This window comes from Oncorhynchus clarkii, unplaced genomic scaffold (genome assembly GCF_045791955.1).
Source record: "Oncorhynchus clarkii lewisi isolate Uvic-CL-2024 unplaced genomic scaffold, UVic_Ocla_1.0 unplaced_contig_1254_pilon_pilon, whole genome shotgun sequence".
Lineage (NCBI taxonomy): Eukaryota > Metazoa > Chordata > Actinopteri > Salmoniformes > Salmonidae > Oncorhynchus > Oncorhynchus clarkii.
Window position 1 is genome coordinate 184678 of NW_027260905.1, and position 25649 is coordinate 210326.

General features: G+C 44.4%; 1 protein-coding gene across 6 annotated transcripts in view; it reads left to right on the plus strand.

The window, feature by feature from the left end:
• The first annotated feature begins 294 nt into the window (after window positions 1-294).
• LOC139402186 (small G protein signaling modulator 3) overlaps window positions 295-25649 on the plus strand; it is a 34902-nt gene continuing 9547 nt past the window's right edge. For 2 of the 6 annotated variants that reach the window (XM_071146288.1, XM_071146285.1), the window contains exons 1-11: window positions 304-446; window positions 10211-10303; window positions 10695-10780; window positions 11071-11134; window positions 13117-13316; window positions 21218-21340; window positions 21629-21772; window positions 24200-24395; window positions 24729-24874; window positions 25139-25372; window positions 25434-25616. In XM_071146288.1, the coding sequence (XP_071002389.1) occupies window positions 10297-10303; window positions 10695-10780; window positions 11071-11134; window positions 13117-13316; window positions 21218-21340; window positions 21629-21772; window positions 24200-24395; window positions 24729-24874; window positions 25139-25372; window positions 25434-25616 (1383 nt within the window). In that variant the 5' untranslated portion in view covers window positions 304-446; window positions 10211-10296. Of the gene's footprint in view, window positions 447-9683; window positions 9842-10210; window positions 10304-10694; window positions 10781-11070; window positions 11135-13116; window positions 13317-21217; window positions 21341-21628; window positions 21773-24199; window positions 24396-24728; window positions 24875-25108; window positions 25373-25433; window positions 25617-25649 lie in introns of those variants that run through there. The other 4 variants (XM_071146282.1, XM_071146284.1, XM_071146289.1 and 1 more) reach the window with 4 other exon arrangements.

Here is a 25649-nt window from a genome sequence, read left to right on the forward strand (position 1 = left end):
AGAGAATGAATGTCTGAACAGGAATTTCAATGCCTATTCTTTCGATACTCACTTTATTTCTCTCAAATATCGACATTCTTAATCTTTAAATGTATTCATATGTGTTCTTGGACTGAATCACTTTCAAAGTATACATTATATCATTTAAATAAAGAAATGGATCCATATTCATTCATATCAATCCACACTCCACGTCATTAATCGAGTCCAAGGCGGAAGGATATGGAAACAGATTACGTTACGTACTGTAGTTCCGGGATCTGGGACTACTTTTCATATTGGAAAACATTGGAGAAGCGCAGTGATACCAAAGAGAAACGCACCGCAGACAGGTGCATGACGCAAAACAGAAACCCCAGTAGTAGCAGATTTGGCTATTTTTACAACTAAGAAACGCCGTCGGAAAACATTGGACAGCCTTTGTAATTGTACAGAATGACAATAAGGTAAGATACTAGCTATTGTAATGTAGTCACTGACACTGCACTTGTTGAGGCCAGAGCCATATTTAACATATGGTTAGCTACCTAGCTAGCTATTAGTTCGCCAGTTAGGTAACATTAGCGTTGTTATCAAGCAAGCTAGAACTGTAACTTACTAGCCAGGCTTCATGCATGTTCATTGAATCTATCTATCATGATTGGCAATGTAGCTAGCTAGCATGTTCTGAACAGCATATTAGTAAGCTGAAGTTTAGCTTGTTAGGTAGCCAATACAATCACGAATCAAATAATATGTTCATGTCAAGTGATGACGAACGATAAAGGTTTCCATCCATCCAAGTCGTGACATGGTTGGACTGTTGGCATCAATATAACGTTAATGTGTTGCTGCTACAATGGAATATGATCATGTTATTTATAACCGACAAATTAAAGTTAACTAACGTTAGTATGGCGAGTTCATTGATGAGGATTTGTGATCGGTGCCATGGCATGGATGATGGTGGTTACTAGGTTTTCCACACATGCGCAGTGTACACTTGTTTGTAGACCCGCGGATTTGATTTAAAAAAAAATGTTTTTAGGAACTCAGTTGGTCTTAACTTACTGAGTTAGCATAGTAGAAACACAAGCTGCAATTTCGAAATGTGGTTGTGCATCAGTAGTTCTCTTATGGCTGTCGCAGATGGTCACTCAATTAGCCCATGTCAGCAAAACATTTTTAGATTGGTTAATTTGTCTACCCAGCTGTCTAAACTTGTTGTAATCATGGTCAAATGAGCGACCAGGGGCCCTTATTCAGATATCACTCAGATATCATATTAACTTCAAACATTTCTCTACATCCTATGGCAACGTTTAGAATTGCAGGAAATTAGCTGAAAACTGCTAGTGCTTAGTGGTGTTGAGTCGACTCCAAAATAATAGTCAAGGAATCTATCTGCCCCATTCTCTGACATCTGCTCCGCTTGGAATCAACTCCAAATATTCATTATTTTTGCGACGGTGGAAACTATTTGCCATAGTCTACTTCGAGAACACAAACTCTTGCATCTTTCACAGCAAAGAAAGAGCCAACTCCAAGGGAGAGAGTGATGGGTGGGAGCACAGCCAGGCATAGGTAGGTGTGTCGGCCACTAGGCTGACAGCCAGAACCATGTGCATAGGTTATATTTTGGTCATCTGTATCCAGCAATGTCTTGTCTATTAATGCCTCGTGAATTCATCAAATGTATATAAAAGTATAGGGTGAGTATTGTTAAGCAGGATACCTGGCAAAGTGGGAGATTTAAGCTTTGTAATGGATATCCTATAAATTTGTACAATAACAATCAATGCCTGTGTGTTATTGCAAAAATATGAGACTGATTAAAAAATTGGTTCAATGGGCATCATTGTGGGCGTGGCATCCCGTGTAATGACATGTCTCTAGAGGCATAATGGTAAGTCAAATGACATAGGGTTTCTGAGGTAATTGATGTTAAGGTTCTATTGTTTGTTTTTTCACTAAGAAAGGATATTCATTACATATTTTGTAATGGGATGTAAATCTAAATGACTGTGCACAGCCTTGATGGGCCCCTTGGTGGACCCCACCTTTTTAGAATAGTGACATTTTGACAGTATCCCTATCACCTACTGTCAAACTGGGACACTCCTCTAGGCCATGGTAATGCAGACAAAATATTTTGTTGATTATGAAATGCATGTTTTCTTAACACAAATCGGTTTTCTAAATGGGACCAAATGTTTAATTTAATTTTCCTTAAGTCTGCTAACTTGCTAGCCTTATCAGGGTAGATTGCACCATGTCATTCCATGGGGTCCATCAAGGCTGCACACAGCAGATATATCACAGAAATGTTCTTGCTCCTACACGTCACCTAGTCCTTCTATAGGCTAAGTTGATGAGCAAAGGGGCAGCATCATGCTCATGTCAGTCCTCTAGAATGCAAATGTAGTCTTCCTAGTAGGACTTAGCAATAATGTGGTGTGTGCGCATCCGTTTCAGTGTATTTTGGAGTTGAGCAAGAGGCGACTCCAACCACATTAGTCGCGCACCACTACTGGTGCTTAAGGATTTAACTGAAGTGTCGGTTGTTTTTCTGTTTTTAAACAACTAGCTAATTATTTGAAAATCCTTTTTTTTTCTGTCAATGTACTGCAGTTTCTGTAGAGAAATCGGATCATGTCTGAAATGTACGATGTTTTAGTTTCCAACTGGCCAATGTTCTACATAGTGCAGAAAACATGATAATGAACTACATTGACCTATAATCCATTGCTCGGCTGCTTGTCCGTTCTGTTTCTTTTATGCCTGCTACTAAGCTACAGATGAATGCAGGAGCAAGAGGGGATACACGGAGAGCAGTTGCTTTGAGGTATTGGTATTCAGCAGTCATAAGTCTGCCTTATTTACTTTGAACTACTAAAATAGTGATTTTTGTCAGACAGCATAGGCAACAGATCTATAGAGATGAGATGACTTGGAATGAAATGATAGTAATCAAATAAAACAAATGTAATGTACACAACTGAAATATTAAAGTCATGTGAATAACTGATGGTTAATAAGCAGTCACTACCATCGTGGGAATTGTATTAATAGTTTTTTTCTGTTACTGCATTCAACCCGCATAATGCGTTTAATTTAACAAAAATCCGCCCCGGGGGGGGGGGCTAAAATGTTTTGCTTGCACGGTGTATGGGGAGGGCCCAAGACAATTTCACAAAGGGCCCCAAATGGCAGACAACAAAGTTGCCCATCCCTCGGTCAGGTGCTTGCAGGGGGTGTGTGTGTAATTTGCATCCTTATTAGATGTTTAAAGTGCTGTGCATTACTTTACTGACACCGTTAAGTATTGATTTAGGTTGTTTTGTTATTGCCGTTTGGTCTGAGTGCCTAGGATGGTTGTATTAAGCCTATACAATGAAGCAACAAACAACACAACAAGTCTCAGTCTTCTGTACGCTGCTCCAGTGTGTTGGAAACATCTGCACGTTTCAATACTGAAATGAATGGTACCATCTTACTGGCTCCACCACACACTCTGCCTTTAACACCTGTTGGTTAAAGACCACAGTGTGACGGATGCTGTTGGATACTGTGTTCGTTTGGATCAGAGGCAGAGCCTGTTTCCTCAGTAGGGAGTGATGTGATGACATTTAAGTTCCCTCTAAGCTCCTTGGAAGGCTGTGGATTTATGGAGCTTTCCCCAAAATAGTATTTGGGATTTCAGAGAAAGTGGCATTTCTCGTTACCGTGTCTCACATGTCTGTGTGTTGGAATAGGTGTGGGAACCTGTGATGGGGCGTTCATGCCACTGTTTGTGTGCGGTGCGACGCCAGAATGCCAAAGAGAATGGGGCCTGCTGATCATAATTTAGCTGTTGAGCAGAGTGGTGTTCGTGGCAGCTAGTCTCTTGCATTGTGTGTGTCCAATGATATATCCTGCTGTGACTCACCATTTGCTGACGTGACTGTCTGGCTCTGGGGGGACCTGCTGGAGGGAGAGCCAGGGAGTAAGGAGATGGATTAAGGATTTTGAGCAGAGAACAGGTCACTTTCACCAGAGTCTACAGCAGCAGAGAAGGAGAGGGCCCATCGCAGCACTTCCTTTAAGAGCATTGGGCCAGTAATTGAAAGGCAGCTGGTTCGAATCCCAGAGCCGACTAGGTGAAAAAATCTGTCTGTACCCTTGAGCTAGGCACTTAACCCTAATTGCTCCTGTAAGTTGCTCTGGATAAGAGCATCTGCTAACTTACTCAAATGTCAAATTTAGCTGCCATTTAATAATAATACATTTAAACAAATGTGTTGTATAGCACCTTTCAATACTAGCAACAGTGCTTCACATCATAAAACAACACAAAAAATAAGTACTAACAAAGACAGGAGGAAGGACAAAGAAACTAGATGGATAATTAAAATCATGCATTAAACACATTGTTATAAAAATGTCTTCAGCAGGGATTTAAAAAGGCACTGAATCTGCAAGCCAGATCTCCTGCTCTGGTGACTCAGAGGGCTCACACACACAGGGCACTCCCAGCCCACACAGCAGGATCTTCATTGTGTAAAGTGTAGGTAAACACAGGATAGCCTCGCCTTAAAATCTGTCCATCCATCTCTCTTTTATCTTGCTTTCTTCCAGAATTGTCTTTAAGAATGTAAAAAAGGGATACATTTGCGCTATAAATGTGTAATACCAATCCAACAAATGACTGTGTAGCCTACATGTTGCCTTGTACCCCCGAAGCAGGAAAAACACAAGGACTAGTCTAGGACTGCTCTGGCCATCCTCCAAACCACCAATTGATTTCTCAAGTCCCAAATATCTTCCTCATATGCTGATACTCCCTGTCTGGATGAATGACTGCTTTGTTGCCATGGTGGTTGGCCTGATATGCTTGGCTGGCTGGCTATAGCTATTATGCTAATGTTGTCTGTTTATGAGGAGGTGATAGTGGGGCTGTTTACTGTGAATGAATGGTCTCTAGGAAGTTGTAACAGAAGAGCGAGCCTCCTGTTGTTTAATCATTTCAAGGTGGTCGTGTTGTTGCCGCAACGTTTGTTTTCCGACAGTGTCTGTTTCCATGAAGCTGTCGTTGGTTACCATGGTATAGTTGCCGGGAGTGATTGTCACAGTTCAGCAAGATAAACAGGTTTGTAAAAGGTCTCCTGGTGTTGTAAAATGCATCTGGAAAACTTAAAGTTGTGTGTGCGAGCGTGTGTGCTTTTTAAAATGTTTCTGTGTGACCTGTCCCCACATCACTTCCGGTCAACAAGTCTGGCTGTCGCTGATTACAACTTCAATAGGCTAAGTACTGTTTGTTAACATGGACACTGTGTTACTAGGGCCCAGGGGCGCTGTAATGTGTTTTTGTCATAGTGATTAGAGAACATGACTTGTTGGCTCAAAGGAATGGCAAACAAACATCTTCTAGGCTACACAGCTCATAAGACTTGAGTGAGCTTTCCTCCCAATCCAAGATTAAGAGACGACACTGTCTCCGGGGGAAACGGTCTCCATGGGTAACCAACTAGGTGTTCTTTAGGCCTGTGATGAGGTAACTGTGTTTGTCTGTAAGCTCTATCTTTACTCGCTGTGATATGAGTCTGGGTATGAACTGATAGGGACACTACTGTGTGAGTTGTGTGTTATCGAGTGGGGATTTTCTACTGACTGCATTGGCTGCAGAAGGGTTTCTCTTTCACTCACTCACTCACTCACTCACTCACTCACTCACATGATTTTAGGCTTCATTATTCATTCACCAAAGAATGATCGTGTTATTTTTCATGACATTTCCTCTTGGATCACTGAGATATTTATATTATTATTAGGATACATTTTTTGATCAGATATGCATTTTACCACAATTTCCACAACTACCAACCGTTTTCAAAGTCCCAAAAAGTCGTACTCAAATCTATTTCTAATACTTTGTAACATTGCTCCCTGAGTTAATCACACTGAAAATAAAAAATATTCCAAATGGAACTTTTTTGTCATTTCTCATTAAAGTAACAAAACTTTTAAAAGGTTTTTGTCATTTCTCATTAAAGTAACAAAACTTTTAAAAGGTTTTTGTCATTTCTCATTAAAGTAACAAAACTTTTAAAAGGTTTTTGTCATCACTTATGTATACAGTGTTATTTATGAGTTGTATTTATGCACATATATCTGGATGAAGATTAAGACGAAATTGCTTAGAGTATACATTTTATTTTTCCTAATCTCAATATCGGTGCATTACGGTAATGATACGCTGGTTAGGGTGATGAGACTACATGTTTCGGTAGTGAATAGTTTAACTGTATTGATTTCTATCAGAGATTCAGTAACTCAACAAATCATCAGTGTCATTTGTTAATCACACATTACTTGCATAATACTAAAATCACTGATCGTAATGCAATTAACTAAAATAGCCTTTATTTCAGAGTATAAGTACTTGTATGCATGTATTTTCAAAGGCGGACTTAAAAGTAACAAAGTGACAGGTAATATTGGTGTATTAGGATGTGGATATTTATGACTCGCCATCTGGATTCGGTCCTATGGAGAAACATTTTGAAACGTTTAAAAAAATATATTGGGATAAAAGTAGAGACTGAGCCTGAACAATGGTATATGATACCCATTGTTCCTCAACTGCAGTGTAAGTTATTCTGCTTTGAAAGTTGTAACCCCACTTTTGAGAATGGCTCTTTTTAGTGTTTTGGTACACTTACTGGAGAGCTCTTCTTTGTCGACACCCATTCAGCATCATTCACATCCTCTTAAGCCTTAGCCCCACCCGTCACTTTCATGATTCACATGTGAGGCCATGTGCGAAACAGAGTAGTGTAGTAAACAACCAAAGATTTCAAGACTAAAAGTAGTAGCCTTCACTAAGGAAACTCCAGGTAAAAAATACACTGTCTTGGCCTATATCCTAATCTGACTTGGGTGCAGGTCTTCACATTACCGTCTGTAGTAAACACACACTATAATACATCTGTTTATTTGTCACATGCACAGGATACAGAAGGTGGAAACTATACAGTGAAATGGTTACTTGCATATTTGTGTAGTAGAAATATCAAAAACAAACTGTCCCAAAAAATATGTTTTAATAATTAGATAATGCTTACCCAGACTAGAGGTCGGCCGATTATGATTTTACAACACGATACCGATTATTGGAGGACCGAAAAAAGCCAATACCGATTAATCGGTAGATTTTTTTCATTAATTTATTTGTAATAATGACAATTACAACAATACTGAATTTTAACTTGATATAATACATCAATAAAATTAATTTAGCCTCAAATAATGAAACCTGTTCAATTTGGTTTAAATAATGCAATAACAAAGTGTTGGAGAAGAAAGTAAAAGTGCAATATGTTTAACTTGTTAAGGCTGGGGGCAGTATTGAGTAGCTTGGATGAATAAGGTGCCCAGAGTAAACTGTCTGCTACTCAGGCTTGATTACCAACAACGACGAGACGGCCTACAGGGAGGAGGTGCGTGCCCTCGGAGTGTGGTGTCCGGAAAGTTAAAGAACCTCTCACTCAATGTCAACAAAACAAAGGACAGTAATGGAGAAGGTGGAAAGTTAAAGAACCTCTCACTCAATGTCAACAAAACAAAGGACAGTAATGGAGAAGGTGGAAAGTTAAAGAACCTCTCACTCAATGTCAACAAAACAAAGGACAGTAATGGAGAAGGTGGAAAGTTAAAGAACCTCTCACTCAATGTCAACAAAACAAAGGACAGTAATGGAGAAGGTGGAAAGTTAAAGAACCTCTCACTCAATGTCAACAAAACAAAGGACTGTAATGGAGAAGGTGGAAAGTTAAAGAACCTCTCACTCAATGTCAACAAAACAAAGGACAGTAATGGAGAAGGTGGAAAGTTAAAGAACCTCTCACTCAATGTCAACAAAACAAAGGACAGTAATGGAGAAGGTGGAAAGTTAAAGAACCTCTCACTCAATGTCAACAAAACAAAGGACTGTAATGGAGAAGGTGGAAAGTTAAAGAACCTCTCACTCAATGTCAACAAAACAAAGGACTGTAATGGAGAAGGTGGAAAGTTAAAGAACCTCTCACTCAATGTCAACAAAACAAAGGACTGTAATGGAGAAGGTGGAAAGTTAAAGAACCTCTCACTCAATGTCAACAAAACAAAGGACTGTAATGGAGAAGGTGGAAAGTTAAAGAACCTCTCACTCAATGTCAACAAAACAAAGGACTGTAATGGAGAAGGTGGAAAGTTAAAGAACCTCTCACTCAATGTCAACAAAACAAAGGACTGTAATGGAGAAGGTGGAAAGTGAAAGTTTTTTATTTTTTATGTTCCTCGGCGTACACATCACGGACAAACTGAAATAGTCCACCCACACAGACAGCGTGGTGAAGAAGGCGCAACAGTCCTGTCGGACTGTATCACCACCTGGTACGGCAACTGCACAACCCTCAACCGCAAGGCTCTCCGGGGGGTGGTGCGGTCTGCACAAAGAATCACCGGGGGCAAACTACCTGCCCTCCAGGACACCTACAGCACCCGATATCACAGGAAGGCCAAAAAGATCATCAATGACAACAACCACCCGAGCCACTGCCTGTTCACCCTGCTATCATCCAGAAGGCGAGGTCAGTGCAGGTGCATCAAAGCTGGAACCGAGAGACGGAAGCTGTTTTTCAATCTCAAGGCCATCAGACTGTTAAACAGCCATCACTAACAAAGAGAGGCTTTTGCCAACATACAGACTCAATTCTTTGGCCACTTTAATAAATTGACTTAATAATGGTATCACTAGTCACTTTAAATAACGACACTTTAATAATGTCTAAATATCCTACAATGCTCATCTCATATTTATATACTGTATTCTATACCATCTACTGCATCTGGCCTATGCCGCACCGCCATCGCTCATCCATATATGTACATGTACAGATTCTTATTCATCCCTTCACATTTGTGTGTAAGGCAGTCATTGTGAATTTGTTAGATATTACTACATTGTCTGAACTAGAAGCACAAGCAATATCGCTACATTCGCATTAACATCTGCTAACATGTGACCGATCAAATGTGATTTGATTATATTGTTCTATATTGAGTTCTGTTGCTACATTGACTTTGACGTGGTGCGACTGCTAGCATGAAAAACCTATTTTCAATTGGTAATAAATAGTAATTAATACACGTATGTTATCATGTGCATATATAAACACATTAATCTCCTATTTATATTAAGTATGATCAACTGAAGTACTACTAAAATTATCAGAAATGTTATTATCAGAGTCAAAGTTTTTTTGCAGCTTTGAAATTGGCCACTAGTTCGAACTGTCCATAATTAATAATAAAACATCCTGATTGGCTTAGAATAACTGGTTGAAACTTTAAATAGCAGAACATTTGTCTTTTTCTACTTTGAATCCAAAGATGGAAGTGGTCTTAATGGGTACACTTAACTGCTGCTCATTCAAATACACTGAGGTCAAATGCTGCTGCCAGCCCCCCCTTCTACTCCCTGAGGAGCTAGGCATGTCATGGGTTTACTTTCAAGACAATAACACTCTTATAGTGTGTGTGTGTTTGTGAGAGAAGCCAAGGAAGGGCAATATTTACAGTATGTAGAGCAGCAGCCATGGTCACGTTGCCATTATTATTGCATGAGAACAGTTGGTGCTTCAGAGTTGTATCCCTCTTTCTTCCTCCTTCACACACCCCCAGTTCTTTCTTTCTCCCACTCGCTCCCTCTCTTGCTCTGATCATCTGTTCTTCCTCCATCTCTCACTTCAATCTCTTTCCTCATTGTATCTCTCTCCATCCTGACCTCCCTCTCTTGTTCTATCACTTTTGATCCTGACTGCACGGTGCAAGAATAGGTCATGTGAGTGTCTTCTGTTTAGTTTGTTTTCTATAAGGAAGAGGTGTGTTCATGAGAGAGAGGCTGTTGCTCCAGTAGTTCTACTGCTTCACATGGAGAAGGGTTAAGCTCTTATTGTGTGTTCTGTCTAGTGTCTGTAAATGTGTTTGAACTGACCCCTCCTTACTAGGGGAAGGAAAGACTGATTACGAAAGGATGTACTGATGCTGGCTACCTTGCTACATGGAATTGAAGACCAAACTGAACATGCAGGAGCTCTTCTGCCACTCTTGGATTCAGAAAGGAGTTAACTAAAGGGGGACTAATCTTTGGGACATTAGTATGAGTGAGTTATTGGGTCAGACAGGTAATTTGTCTGTTTTCTCCTTCCAGAGTCGGTGCTAGTATCTGATCTCCCTCCTTTCCCAGAGTGGTTGTCTACACCAACACACACCTTATTCATTCTGCTCTCCTCCGGCATGTCAGGTAAGGGCTCCCATCCCTCTCTTCCCCTCCTCCCTCCCTCCCTCAATCCCTCCGTCCTCTCCCCTTTCTTTCCCTTACGCTTCCCCTTTCTGATAGTGCTTTTGATTATCCTTCTGCCAGTTTCTCCTCTCACCCCCCCCCCCCTATCATTTTCCATTCCGTCTTTCTCTCAAACTTCTCTGTCAGGGTTTGATTTTCCCCCTGTCAGTCTATTCTCATTCAGTCCTCTGTCATCCCACCTCGCCCCTTTCCCTTCATGTTTCCTCTCTTGTCCTTCTATTTTCTTTATGTCCCTCACATTATTTGACTCACAATCAGTTTATCCTCACAATACCTCATTTTCCTCTTCTATCTCCCTCTTCTCTCATTCCTTCCCCCCTCTGTGTTCCAGGTGGTTACACTCCAGCCCCTGGGGGCCCCTTCTCAGCCCTGACCTCCAGTATGTGGCCCCAGGACATCCTGGCCAAGTACTATCAGGTACAGACTGACCTGACATCTTTGTACTGCTAGGTTAACACTGAGGAGAAGGGAGCCTCTAGCTTAGTACTGTGGTTTTCTAGGCTATTTCTGGATTTATTGAATGTGAAGGTTTTTACCACACCTGCCCATATTCATATTTTTTGCCATTAATTCTTGTAGCGTCTTGTTTGCACTCATTGACCTATAAAGGTACTGCTTAACCCGTAGTGTTTACTGTGATTTATCTTGTACTTTAATATAATATGTCATGGGACTTGTTGTATGGCTCTTATTGTCTCCGTTTACAGAAGGACCCAACAGAGGAGGCAGAACTGCAGTATGATGAGTTTGGCTTCAGGCTGGACAGTGATGGTAAGAAGAGAACAGGACTCAAACCTTCAACATCACAGATATATCACTCATTGCATGCATCAATTTTAATGTGATTTGCTTCTTTTAAACGATATTGGTCTTTACTCACCCAGCAATATGTTAGCAGTCATTCAGTAGATTAAGAGTTGACTACCGTGGTGGGTTGTGCTCAGCCCTCTCTTTCTTTTCCCTGGATCAAAACACAGTTGAGTTGCACCAAGTCATAAGCATTGATTTAGGGAAAACTACTCCACAGATGGTTACCACTGGCCTGTCTGACTTCGCCATCTATTTTTATCTCCATAGTTGTGGCATCTTCCCTAAATTGCGTCCACGAATCCACCATTGAAATTGTTAGAAAAAATCTGACGCTCCAGTAATATAGATTCCTATTGAAATAAAGCTGAAATGTGTTTTTCTCCATTGGAATGGACACAGTGCAACCTTTGGGAGGTAGGCAGCTGGCAGGCAGCTGGTAGGCTTTGGCTGCAGTACAACAAAGCCAAGTCAGCCTGTGCTCATGGTTCTCACGGGAAGTGAAATGATGGGCAACACAATGACTTACCTCATGATCATTCACGCCACAAATGACATGACGAAGGTCCTTGAATGTTCTTTCACGGGTGCTTTTCATTGTCTTGATAGACAGTTGTGGTTTCTAGCTAACGTTACACCAATCAAAGCAGTAGAGAAGCAACTTTGGTTTTGACCACTATACGGCTGCGGGTTTGCAAAATATTATCACGCAATTATTCCATTTATAAAATGGTCAGATACATTTTCTTTTTTTTTAGCTAGTCTTTGTTAAAAATATATTATCCAATGGATGATGCATTTCTGGTAAAAAGAAAAAAGTGGAGGTGCAAAATCCCGTTTCCACGCCCCATTTTAATTTGCTCCATGGCTCAGGTTGACAAGTGGACACAAGGCTGTTTGGCTCATCTCAGTCTTGAAAATGAATAACACTGCACCTGTTTCTGATGAATAAACAGTGGCATGCTGGTTGGTGGTAACACCCAAATAAAACCCAGCCCTGAAATGTAACGTAGGCTGAAAATGTGTGTCATATATCATAGGAAAAGACCGCATTTCGGATTTGTCATTTCCCAACTATTCCATACGTTGACTAAAACTGACTTGTTGCGTAACGATTTTATTCAACATCATGGCCAACAGCTCTGGCCATCGTCTTTCAGATTTTTTCAGCCATAGCTGTACAGTTACAGTATGCAACGTGTGACCGATCAATTCAATACCTGTGATCAGTTCACAGGCATTGAATTGGGGCCTCCCGAGTGGCACAGCGGTCTAAGACACTGCATCTCAGTGCTAGAGGTGTCACTACAGATCCTGGTTCGATTCCAGGCTGTTTCACAACCGGTCGTGATTGGGAGTCCCATAGGATGGCGCACAATTGGACCAGTGTCATCCGGGTTATTTATTTTTTATTTTACCTTTATTTAACTAGGCAAGTCAGTTAAGAACAAATTCTTATTTTCAATGACGGCCTAGGAACAGTGGGTTAACTGCTCAGGGGCAGAACGACAGATTTGTACCATGTCAGCTCGGGGGTTCGAACTTGCAACCTTCCAGTTACTAGTCCAACACTAGGCTACCCTGCCGCCCCTGGTTAGGGTTTGGCTGGGGGAAAGGCAGTCATTGTAAATAAGAATTTGTTCTTAACTGACTTGCCTAGTTAAATAAAGGTACAAAAGTGACTTGCACTGCTTGCTGAAATCCTATTGACCTGTTGCTGATACTGTAGACGTAGTCCACTGTAAAGGAACTGAGACACAGCTGAACACTGGGGCTGTTGTTGGGCCCATGTCTAATGGGTTAAAACAGGGGAAACAGACCTTAGTGGTGGAGGAGGAGAAATCATTAAAACAGGGGAAGCAGACAGTGCCAAAGTAACAGGAATGCAGGAGTATAACCCTGAACAACGATAACTGAAGTTGAACACCATCTCTCTCCCCCTCCAGATGGTGTAGAGCCAGAGCCGAGGCCAGAGCCCCAGAGAGAGGACCCCCAGCAGAGGCTGCGCTGGCAGGCCCACCTGGAGTTCACCCACAACCACACCGTAGGAGACCTGACCTGGGACCTCATCTCCCCCGTCCTGCCCCACTCTGAACGCCTCCGCTCCCTGGTGCTGGGGGGCATACCACACAGCATGAGACCACAGGTAAGGGGCCTAGAGGGGGGAGAACACAGCAGTAGAGGTTTTAACAAAGGGAAAAGGCAGAATGAGACCACAGGTAAGGGGCCTAGAGGGGGGAGAACACAGCAGTAGAGGTTTTAACAAAGGGAAAAGGCAGAATGAGACCACAGGTAAGGGGCCTAGAGGGGGGAGAACACAGCAGTAGAGGTTTTAACAAAGGGAAAAGGCAGAATGAGACCACAGGTAAGGGGCCTAGAGGGGGGAGAACACAGCAGTAGAGGTTTTAACAAAGGGAAAAGGCAGAATGAGACCACAGGTAAGGGGCCTAGAGGGGGGAGAACACAGCAGTAGAGGTTTTAACAAAGGGAAAAGGCAGAATGAGACCACAGGTAAGGGGGCCTAGAGGGGGGAAAACACAGCAGTAGAGGTTTTAACAAAGGGAAAAGGCAGAATGAGACCACAGGTAAGGGGCCTAGAGGGGGGAGAACACAGCAGTAGAGGTTTTAACAAAGGGAAAAGGCAGAATGAGACCACAGGTAAGGGGCCTAGAGGGGGGAGAACACAGCAGTAGAGGTTTTAACAAAGGGAAAAGGCAGAATGAGACCACAGGTAAGGGGGCCTAGAGGGGGGAAAACACAGCAGTAGAGGTTTTAACAAAGGGAAAAGGCAGAATGAGACCACAGGTAAGGGGCCTAGAGGGGGGAGAACACAGCAGTAGAGGTTTTAACAAAGGGAAAAGGCAGAATGAGACCACAGGTAAGGGGCCTAGAGGGGGGAGAACACAGCAGTAGAGGTTTTAACAAAGGGAAAAGGCAGAATGAGACCACAGACCAGTAAGGGGCCTAGAGGGGGGAGAACACAGCAGTAGAGGTTTTAACAAAGGGAAAAGGCAGAATGAGACCACAGGTAAGGGCCCTAGAGGGGGGAGAACACAGCAGTAGAGGTTTTAACAAAGGGAAAAGGCAGAATGAGACCACAGGTAAGGGGCCTAGAGGGGGGAGAACACAGCAGTAGAGGTTTTAACAAAGGGAAAAGGCAGAATGAGACCACAGGTAAGGGGCCTAGAGGGGGGAGAACACAGCAGTAGAGGTTTTAACAAAGGGAAAAGGCAGAATGAGACCACAGGTAAGGGGGCCTAGAGGGGGGAGAACACAGCAGTAGAGGTTTTAACAAAGGGAAAAGGCAGAATGAGACCACAGGTAAGGGGCCTAGAGGGGGGAGAACACAGCAGTAGAGGTTTTAACAAAGGGAAAAGGCAGAATGAGACCACAGGTAAGGGGCCTAGAGGGGGGAAAACACAGCAGTAGAGGTTTTAACAAAGGGAAAAGGCAGAATGAGACCACAGGTAAGGGGCCTAGAGGGGGGAGAACACAGCAGTAGAGGTTTTAACAAAGGGAAAAGGCAGAATGAGACCACAGGTAAGGGGCCTAGAGGGGGGAGAACACAGCAGTAGAGGTTTTAACAAAGGGAAAAGGCAGAATGAGACCACAGGTAAGGGGCCTAGAGGGGGGAGAACACAGCAGTAGAGGTTTTAACAAAGGGAAAAGGCAGAATGAGACCACAGGTAAGGGGGCCTAGAGGGGGGAGAACACAGCAGTAGAGGTTTTAACAAAGGGAAAAGGCAGAATGAGACCACAGGTAAGGGGGCCTAGAGGGGGGAGAACACAGCAGTAGAGGTTTTAACAAAGGGAAAAGGCAGAATGAGACCACAGGTAAGGGGCCTAGAGGGGGGAGAACACAGCAGTAGAGGTTTTAACAAAGGGAAAAGGCAGAATGAGACCACAGGTAAGGGGCCTAGAGGGGGGAGAACACAGCAGTAGAGGTTTTAACAAAGGGAAAAGGCAGAATGAGACCACAGGTAAGGGGCCTAGAGGGGGGAGAACACAGCAGTAGAGGTTTTAACAAAGGGAAAAGGCAGAATGAGACCACAGGTAAGGGGCCTAGAGGGGGGAGAACACAGCAGTAGAGGTTTTAACAAAGGGAAAAGGCAGAATGAGACCACAGGTAAGGGGCCTAGAGGGGGGAAAACACAGCAGTAGAGGTTTTAACAAAGGGAAAAGGCAGAATGAGACCACAGGTAAGGGGCCTAGAGGGGGGAGAACACAGCAGTAGAGGTTTTAACAAAGGGAAAAGGCAGAATGAGACCACAGGTAAGGGGGCCTAGAGGGGGGAGAACACAGCAGTAGAGGTTTTAACAAAGGGAAAAGGCAGAATGAGACCACAGGTAAGGGGCCTAGAGGGGGGAAAACACAGCAGTAGAGGTTTTAACAAAGGGAAAAGGCAGAATGAGACCACAGGTAAGGGGCCTAGAGGGGGGAGAACACAGCAGTAGAGGTTTTAACAAAGGGAAAAGGCAGAATGAGACCACAGGTAAGGGGCCTAGAGGGGGGAGAACACAGCAGTAGAGGTTTTAACAAAGGGAAAAGGCAGAATGAGACCACAGGTAAGGGGCCCTAGAGGGGGGAGAACACAGCAGTAGAGGTTTTAACAAAGGGAAAAGGCAGAATGAGACCACAGGTAAGGGGCCCTAGAGGGGGGAGAACACAGCAGTAGAGGTTTTAACAAAGGGAAAAGGCAGAATGAGACCACAGGTAAGGGGCCTAGAGGGGGGAGAACACAGCAGTAGAGGTTTTAACAAAGGGAAAAGGCAGAATGAGACCACAGGTAAGGGGCCTAGAGGGGGGAGAACACAGCAGTAGAGGTTTTAACAAAGGGAAAAGGCAGAATGAGACCACAGGTAAGGGTCCTAGAGGGGGGAGAACACAGCAGTAGAGGTTTTAACAAAGGGAAAAGGCAGAATGAGACCACAGGTAAGGGGCCTAGAGGGGGGAGAACACAGCAGTAGAGGTTTTAACAAAGGGAAAAGGCAGAATGAGACCACAGGTAAGGGGGCCTAGAGGGGGGAGAACACAGCAGTAGAGGTTTTAACAAAGGGAAAAGGCAGAATGAGACCACAGGTAAGGGGCCTAGAGGGGGGAGAACACAGCAGTAGAGGTTTTAACAAAGGGAAAAGGCAGAATGAGACCACAGGTAAGGGGCCTAGAGGGGGGAGAACACAGCAGTAGAGGTTTTAACAAAGGGAAAAGGCAGAATGAGACCACAGGTAAGGGGCCTAGAGGGGGGAGAACACAGCAGTAGAGGTTTTAACAAAGGGAAAAGGCAGAATGAGACCACAGGTAAGGGGCCTAGAGGGGGGAGAACACAGCAGTAGAGGTTTTAACAAAGGGAAAAGGCAGAATGAGACCACAGGTAAGGGGCCTAGAGGGGGGAGAACACAGCAGTAGAGGTTTTAACAAAGGGAAAAGGCAGAATGAGACCACAGGTAAGGGGCCTAGAGGGGGGAGAACACAGCAGTAGAGGTTTTAACAAAGGGAAAAGGCAGAATGAGACCACAGGTAAGGGGCCTAGAGGGGGGAGAACACAGCAGTAGAGGTTTTAACAAAGGGAAAAGGCAGAATGAGACCACAGGTAAGGGGGCCTAGAGGGGGGAGAACACAGCAGTAGAGGTTTTAACAAAGGGAAAAGGCAGAATGAGACCACAGGTAAGGGGGCCTAGAGGGGGGAGAACACAGCAGTAGAGGTTTTAACAAAGGGAAAAGGCAGAATGAGACCACAGGTAAGGGGCCTAGAGGGGGGAGAACACAGCAGTAGAGGTTTTAACAAAGGGAAAAGGCAGAATGAGACCACAGGTAAGGGGGCCTAGAGGGGGGAAAACACAGCAGTAGAGGTTTTAACAAAGGGAAAAGGCAGAATGAGACCACAGGTAAGGGGCCTAGAGGGGGGAGAACACAGCAGTAGAGGTTTTAACAAAGGGAAAAGGCAGAATGAGACCACAGGTAAGGGGCCTAGAGGGGGGAGAACACAGCAGTAGAGGTTTTAACAAAGGGAAAAGGCAGAATGAGACCACAGGTAAGGGGCCTAGAGGGGGGAGAACACAGCAGTAGAGGTTTTAACAAAGGGAAAAGGCAGAATGAGACCACAGGTAAGGGGCCTAGAGGGGGGAGAACACAGCAGTAGAGGTTTTAACAAAGGGAAAAGGCAGAATGAGACCACAGGTAAGGGGCCTAGAGGGGGGAGAACACAGCAGTAGAGGTTTTAACAAAGGGAAAAGGCAGAATGAGACCACAGGTAAGGGGCCTAGAGGGGGGAGAACACAGCAGTAGAGGTTTTAACAAAGGGAAAAGGCAGAATGAGACCACAGGTAAGGGGCCTAGAGGGGGGAGAACACAGCAGTAGAGGTTTTAACAAAGGGAAAAGGCAGAATGAGACCACAGGTAAGGGGCCTAGAGGGGGGAGAACACAGCAGTAGAGGTTTTAACAAAGGGAAAAGGCAGAATGAGACCACAGGTAAGGGGGCCTAGAGGGGGGAGAACACAGCAGTAGAGGTTTTAACAAAGGGAAAAGGCAGAATGAGACCACAGGTAAGGGGCCTAGAGGGGGGAGAACACAGCAGTAGAGGTTTTAACAAAGGGAAAAGGCAGAATGAGACCACAGGTAAGGGGGCCTAGAGGGGGGAGAACACAGCAGTAGAGGTTTTAACAAAGGGAAAAGGCAGAATGAGACCACAGGTAAGGGGCCTAGAGGGGGGAGAACACAGCAGTAGAGGTTTTAACAAAGGGAAAAGGCAGAATGAGACCACAGGTAAGGGGCCTAGAGGGGGGAGAACACAGCAGTAGAGGTTTTAACAAAGGGAAAAGGCAGAATGAGACCACAGGTAAGGGGCCTAGAGGGGGGAGAACACAGCAGTAGAGGTTTTAACAAAGGGAAAAGGCAGAATGAGACCACAGGTAAGGGGCCTAGAGGGGGGAGAACACAGCAGTAGAGGTTTTAACAAAGGGAAAAGGCAGAATGAGACCACAGGTAAGGGGCCTAGAGGGGGGAGAACACAGCAGTAGAGGTTTTAACAAAGGGAAAAGGCAGAATGAGACCACAGGTAAGGGGCCTAGAGGGGGGAGAACACAGCAGTAGAGGTTTTAACAAAGGGAAAAGGCAGAATGAGACCACAGGTAAGGGGCCTAGAGGGGGGAGAACACAGCAGTAGAGGTTTTAACAAAGGGAAAAGGCAGAATGAGACCACAGGTAAGGGGCCTAGAGGGGGGAGAACACAGCAGTAGAGGTTTTAACAAAGGGAAAAGGCAGAATGAGACCACAGGTAAGGGGCCTAGAGGGGGGAGAACACAGCAGTAGAGGTTTTAACAAAGGGAAAAGGCAGAATGAGACCACAGGTAAGGGGGCCTAGAGGGGGGAGAACACAGCAGTAGAGGTTTTAACAAAGGGAAAAGGCAGAATGAGACCACAGGTAAGGGGGCCTAGAGGGGGGAGAACACAGCAGTAGAGGTTTTAACAAAGGGAAAAGGCAGAATGAGACCACAGGTAAGGGGGCCTAGAGGGGGGAGAACACAGCAGTAGAGGTTTTAACAAAGGGAAAAGGCAGAATGAGACCACAGGTAAGGGGGCCTAGAGGGGGGAGAACACAGCAGTAGAGGTTTTAACAAAGGGAAAAGGCAGAATGAGACCACAGGTAAGGGGCCTAGAGGGGGGAGAACACAGCAGTAGAGGTTTTAACAAAGGGAAAAGGCAGAATGAGACCACAGGTAAGGGGCCTAGAGGGGGGAGAACACAGCAGTAGAGGTTTTAACAAAGGGAAAAGGCAGAATGAGACCACAGGTAAGGGGCCTAGAGGGGGGAGAACACAGCAGTAGAGGTTTTAACAAAGGGAAAAGGCAGAATGAGACCACAGGTAAGGGGCCTAGAGGGGGGAGAACACAGCAGTAGAGGTTTTAACAAAGGGAAAAGGCAGAATGAGACCACAGGTAAGGGGCCTAGAGGGGGGAGAACACAGCAGTAGAGGTTTTAACAAAGGGAAAAGGCAGAATGAGACCACAGGTAAGGGGCCTAGAGGGGGGAGAACACAGCAGTAGAGGTTTTAACAAAGGGAAAAGGCAGAATGAGACCACAGGTAAGGGGCCTAGAGGGGGGAGAACACAGCAGTAGAGGTTTTAACAAAGGGAAAATGCAGAATGAGACCACAGGTAAGGGGCCTAGAGGGGGGAGAACACAGCAGTAGAGGTTTTAACAAAGGGAAAAGGCAGAATGATGCCACAGGTAAGGGGCCTAGAGGGGGGAGAACACAGCAGTAGAGGTTTTAACAAAGGGAAAAGGCAGAATGAGACCACAGGTAAGGGGCCTAGAGGGGGGAGAACACAGCAGTAGAGGTTTTAACAAAGGGAAAAGGCAGAATGAGACCACAGGTAAGGGGCCTAGAGGGGGGAGAACACAGCAGTAGAGGTTTTAACAAAGGGAAAAGGCAGAATGAGACCACAGGTAAGGGGCCTAGAGGGGGGAGAACACAGCAGTAGAGGTTTTAACAAAGGGAAAAGGCAGAATGAGACCACAGGTAAGGGGCCTAGAGGGGGGAGAACACAGCAGTAGAGGTTTTAACAAAGGGAAAAGGCAGAATGAGACCACAGGTAAGGGGCCTAGAGGGGGGAGAACACAGCAGTAGAGGTTTTAACAAAGGGAAAAGGCAGAATGAGACCACAGGTAAGGGGCCTAGAGGGGGGAGAACACAGCAGTAGAGGTTTTAACAAAGGGAAAAGGCAGAATGAGACCACAGGTAAGGGGCCTAGAGGGGGGAGAACACAGCAGTAGAGGTTTTAACAAAGGGAAAAGGCAGAGTGAGACCACAGGTAAGGGGCCTAGAGGGGGGAGAACACAGCAGTAGAGGTTTTAACAAAGGGAAAAGGCAGAATGAGACCACAGGTAAGGGCCCTAGAGGGGGGAGAACACAGCAGTAGAGGTTTTAACAAAGGGAAAAGGCAGAATGAGACCACAGACCAGTAAGGGGAGATAAAGTGGTCAAAGGGCCAACTCCTACTACGGTGTATAACCTGATTCAGAGATGTCTGTTGTAGAGGTCGACCGATTAATCGGAATGGCCGATTTAATTAGGGACGATTTTTCCAAGTGTTCATAATCTGTAATCGGCATTTTTGGACACCGATTATAGCCGATTACATTGCACTCCACAAGGAGACTGCGTTGCAGGCTGACTACCTGTTATGCGAGTGCAGCAAGAAGCCAAGGTAAGGTGCTAGCTAGCATGAAACATATCTTATAAAAAACAATCACTAGTTAACTACACATGGTTGTTGATATTACTAGTTTATCTAGCTTGTCCTGCGTTGCATATAATCAATGCGGTGCCTGTTAATTTATCATTGAATCACAGCCTACTTCGCCAAACAGGTGATTTAACAAGCACATTCGCGAAAATAGCACAATAGTTGCACCAATGAGTACCTAACCATAAACATCAATGCCTTTCTTAAAATCAATACACAAGTATATATTTTTAAACCTGCATATTTAGTTAATATTGTCTGCTAACATGAATTTATTTTAACTAGGGAAATTGTGTCACTTCTCTTGCATTCTGTGCAACAGAGTCAGGGTATATGCAGCAGTTTGGGCCGCCTGGCTCTTTGCGAACTGTGTGAAGACCATTTCTTCCTAACAAAGACCGTAATTAATTTGCCAGAATTGTACATAATTATGACATAACATTGAAGGTTGTGCAATGTAACAGCAATATTTAGACTTTGGGATGCCACCCGTTAGATAAAATACGGAACGGTTCCATATTTCACTGAAAGAATAAACGTTTTGTTTTTTCGAAATGATAGTTTATCATATTAATGACCTAAGGCTCGTATTTCTGTGTGTTTTTATATTATAATTACGTCTATGATTGATTGATATATATATATATATATATATATATATATATATATATATCAATCAAACTCAAAGGTATTGTCTTTTTTTGGTCCTCCAATAATCGGTATCGGCGTTGAAAAATCATAATCAGTCGACCTCTCGTCTGTTGTCTGACTGCCCCCCCCCCCTCTCTCTGGTCGTGCTAGTTGTGGATGCGTCTGTCTGGAGCTCTGCAGAAGAAAAGGACTACAGAGATCTCCTACAAAGAGATCGTTAAGAACAGCACCAACGACGAGACCACTGCTGCCAAACAGGTACTGGATGCTGAGGTACTGTACATCCAGATGACTCCAGGTGGAGGGGTGGAATGGTACTGATGATGTAAGATGTTTCTCTCCCTTGATGAAAATCTGTGATTGAGGATCAAACATTGTTAACCTGTTTAAAAAATATAAGTGATTTACAAGGGGATTTATTAATGGTTGATTATTCATTTATATATGCTAATAAATCTGTAAACTCTTACAACACATTGGTTGAAAAACAATATTTCCCCCCTCTCTCTATCTCGCCACCCCTTCTCATCCCACTCCGTCTATCTCTTCCCCCTCTCTCAGATAGAGAAGGACCTGTTGCGGACCATGCCCTCCAACGCGTGTTTCTGCAGCCTGCAGAGTGTGGGTGTTCCCAGGCTGAGGCGGGTACTGCGGGGCCTGGCATGGCTCTACCCAGACATTGGCTACTGCCAGGGCACAGGCATGGTAAGGAGGACGTTCACTGTGCTCTATTGTGTAGTTACGATCTATACACTTTCCTCTGTCTGGTAAAGACCTGGCATATTACCATCCAGGTTAATATACTTTCCTCTGTCTGGTAAAGACCTGGCATATTATCATCCAGGTTAATACACTTTCCTCTGTCTGGTAAAGACCTGGCATATTACCATCCAGGTTAATACACTTTCATCTGGCTGGTAAAGACCTGGCATATTACCATCCAGGTTAATACACTTTCCTCTGGCTGGTAAAGACCTGGCATATTACCATCCAGGTGAATACACTTTCCTCTGTCTGGTAAAGACTTGGCATATTACCATCCAGGTTAATACACTTTCCTCTGGCTGGTAAAGACCTGGCATATTACCATCCAGGTTAATACACTTTCCTCTGTCTGGTAAAACCCTGGCATATTACCATCCAGGTTAATACACTTTCCTCAGTCTGGTAAAGACCTGGCATATTACCATCCAGGTTAATACACTTTCCTCTGTCTGGTAAAGACCTGGCATATTACCATCCAGGTTAATACACTTTCCTCTGTCTGGTAACGACCTGGCATATTACCATCCAGGTTAATACACTTTCCTGTCTGGTAACGACCTGGCATATTACCATCCAGGTTAATACACTTTCCTCAGTCTGGTAAAGACCTGGCATATTACCATCCAGGTTAATACACTTTCCTCTGTCTGGTAACGACCTGGCATATTACCATCCAGGTTAATACACTTTCCTCTGGCTGGTAACGACCTGGCATAATACCATCCAGGTTAATACACTTTCCTGGCTGGTAAAGACCTGGCATATTACCATCCAGGTTAATACACTTTCCTCAGTCTGGTAACGACCTGGCATATTACCATCCAGGTTAATACACTTTCCTCTGTCTGGTAAAGACCTGGCATATTACCATCCAGGTTAATACACTTTCCTCTGTCTGGTAAAGACCTGGCATATTACCATCCAGGTTAATACACTTTCCTCTGGCTGGTAAAGACCTGGCAGATTACCATCCAGGTTAATACACTTTCCTCTGGCTGGTAAAGACCTGGCATATTACCATCCAGGTTAATGCACTTTCCTCTGTCTGGTAAAGACCTGGCATATTACCATCCAGGTTAATACACTTTCCTCAGTCTGGTAAAGACCTGGCATATTACCATCCAGGTTAATACACTTTCCTCTGTCTGGTAAAGACCTGGCATATTACCATCCAGGTTAATACACTTTCCTCTGTCTGGTAATGACCTGGCATATTACCATCCAGGTTAATACACTTTCCTCTGTCTGGTAAAGACCTGGCATATTACCATCCAGGTTAATACACTTTCCTCTGTCTGGTAAAGACCTGGCATATTACCATCCAGGTTAATACACTTTCCTCTGTCTGGTAACGACCTGGCATATTACCATCCAGGTTAATACACTTTCCTCTGTCTGGTAACGACCTGGCATATTACCATCCAGGTTAATACACTTTCCTCTGGCTGGTAAAGACCTGGCATATTACCATCCAGGTTAATACACTTTCCTCTGTCTGGTAAAGACCTGGCATATTACCATCCAGGTTAATACACTTTCCTCTGGCTGGTAAAGACCTGGCATATTACCATCCAGGTTAATACACTTTCCTCTGGCTGGTAAAGACCTGGCATATTACCATCCAGGTTAATACACTTTCCTCTGGCTGGTAAAGACCTGGCATATTACCATCCAGGTTAATACACTTTCCTCTGGCTGGTAAAGACCTGGCATATTACCATCCAGGTTAATACACTTTCCTCTGTCTGGTAAAGACCTGGCATATTACCATCCAGGTTAATACACTTTCCTCTGTCTGGTAAAGACCTGGCATATTACCATCCAGGTTAATACAAGCATATTACCATCCAGGTTAATACACTTTCCTCTGTCTGGTAAAACCCTGGCATATTACCATCCAGGTTAATACACTTTCCTCTGTCTGGTAAAGACCTGGCATATTACCATCCAGGTTAATACACTTTCCTCTGTCTGGTAAAGACCTGGCATATTACCATCCAGGTTAATACACTTTCCTCTGTCTGGTAAAGACCTGGCATATTACCATCCAGGTTAATACACTTTCCTCTGTCTGGTAAAGACCTGGCATATTACCATCCAGGTTAATACACTTTCCTCTGTCTGGTAAAGACCTGGCATATGATCCAGGTCCCTTTCTGCACGTTTGAAATAGTATTTTAAATATTACTTTGATCTTGTGTTCTTGATTAACTCTTTAATCTAGGGAGTTTGTAGTACCTCTACTGTAATGTGTATATGTTTGTATCTGCCCAGACTCTGTATTTTCGCTGCAACCGAATTGCCCAACGGGGACAATAAAGATCTAATCTCTTCTGTTTATTTTCTCCACGCTCTCCCCATCCCCAGGTGGTGTCATGTCTGTTGCTGTTCCTGGAGGAGGAGGACGTGCTGTGGATGATGTGTGCCCTGATCGAGGACCTGCTGCCACCCTCCTACTTCTCCTCCACCCTGCTGGGGGTCCAGACAGACCAGAGGGTCCTCAGACAGCTCATAGTCCAGTATCTACCAAGCCTGGACAGGCTTCTGCAGGAGCACGACATCGGTGAGAGAGATGGGGGGTTCTTTACACTTTAACACTCGTCTTATCCTACTTTGCTGGATCCTACTTTATGAAGGAAAATGAACTGTGGTTGTCTCAAATAGCTAACTTAAGATTGAATGCACTAGTGTAAGTCACTCTGGATAAAAGCGTCTGCTAAATGACTAAGATGTTAATGTGAATAGGGATCTAGGGGAGCTACAGGGAAACTGCAATAAGGCTTTTAAAGTCTGGTGTTTAGAGGCCACAAACATTGCTAAGAATGTCGGGTGTAGTGTAGGAGACCAACCTGCCTGTGTGTCCTAACCCTTCCCTTCGTCTCCTCTCCTCCACCAGAGTTGTCTCTGATCACGCTGCACTGGTTCCTGACATCGTTTGCCAGTGTGGTGGACATCCGCATCCTGCTGAGGATCTGGGACCTGCTGTTCTACCAGGGCTCTGTGGTCCTCTTCCAGGTCACACTGGGCATGCTCAAGATCAAGGTGGGATAGTCGTTTCTCATTGGCTGGCTGGTTGCTGGTTTGATTTTAAACCAACCCCTACTCCCTAGACCTGTGTAGATCAGAAAGGATTGGATTGGTATTGAAAATCATACAGTAATAACTCCCTCTTTTTCTTATATCTATCCAACCCTTTCAGATCTAGAGGCCTACAAGTGTCTTGGGGATTTGGGATTGGTCATTCCCCTGTTTAACCCTCTCCTTTCCCCCCTACAGGAGGTTGACCTTCTCCTCTCTCCCCTACAGGAGGAGGAGCTGGTGTCCTCTGAAAACTCTGCGTCCATCTTCAACACGCTGTCCGATCTGCCCAGCCAGCTGGGTGACGGGGCTGCAGTACTGGGGGAGGCCATGAGGCTGGCGGGGGCGCTGTCCCAGGACACACTGGAGGCCCAGAGGAACAAACACCTGGCTTACATCCTCAATGAGCAGGCCCAGCTCAACACCAACAACTCCCACACACTCAACAACAACCTCAATAAAGTGAGTGGTCTGATAGAAATGTGTGTGTGTGATAGCATGCCTAACCAGAGTGTGTCTATAGGTTGTGAGGAGACAGTCGCTACGTAGGAAGTCCACTCTGAGCTCTCTGTTGTGGGGTGAGGACGAGGCGGAGGCTCTCAAGTCTAAGAACATCAAGCAGACAGAGCTGGTAGCAGCGCTCCGAGAGGCCATCACCCGCACCGCTGAACACTTCCACTGTCTGGACCCCCGACACACCAGCACTGTGAGTCTCACTACTGAATCATATAGCTGTTTG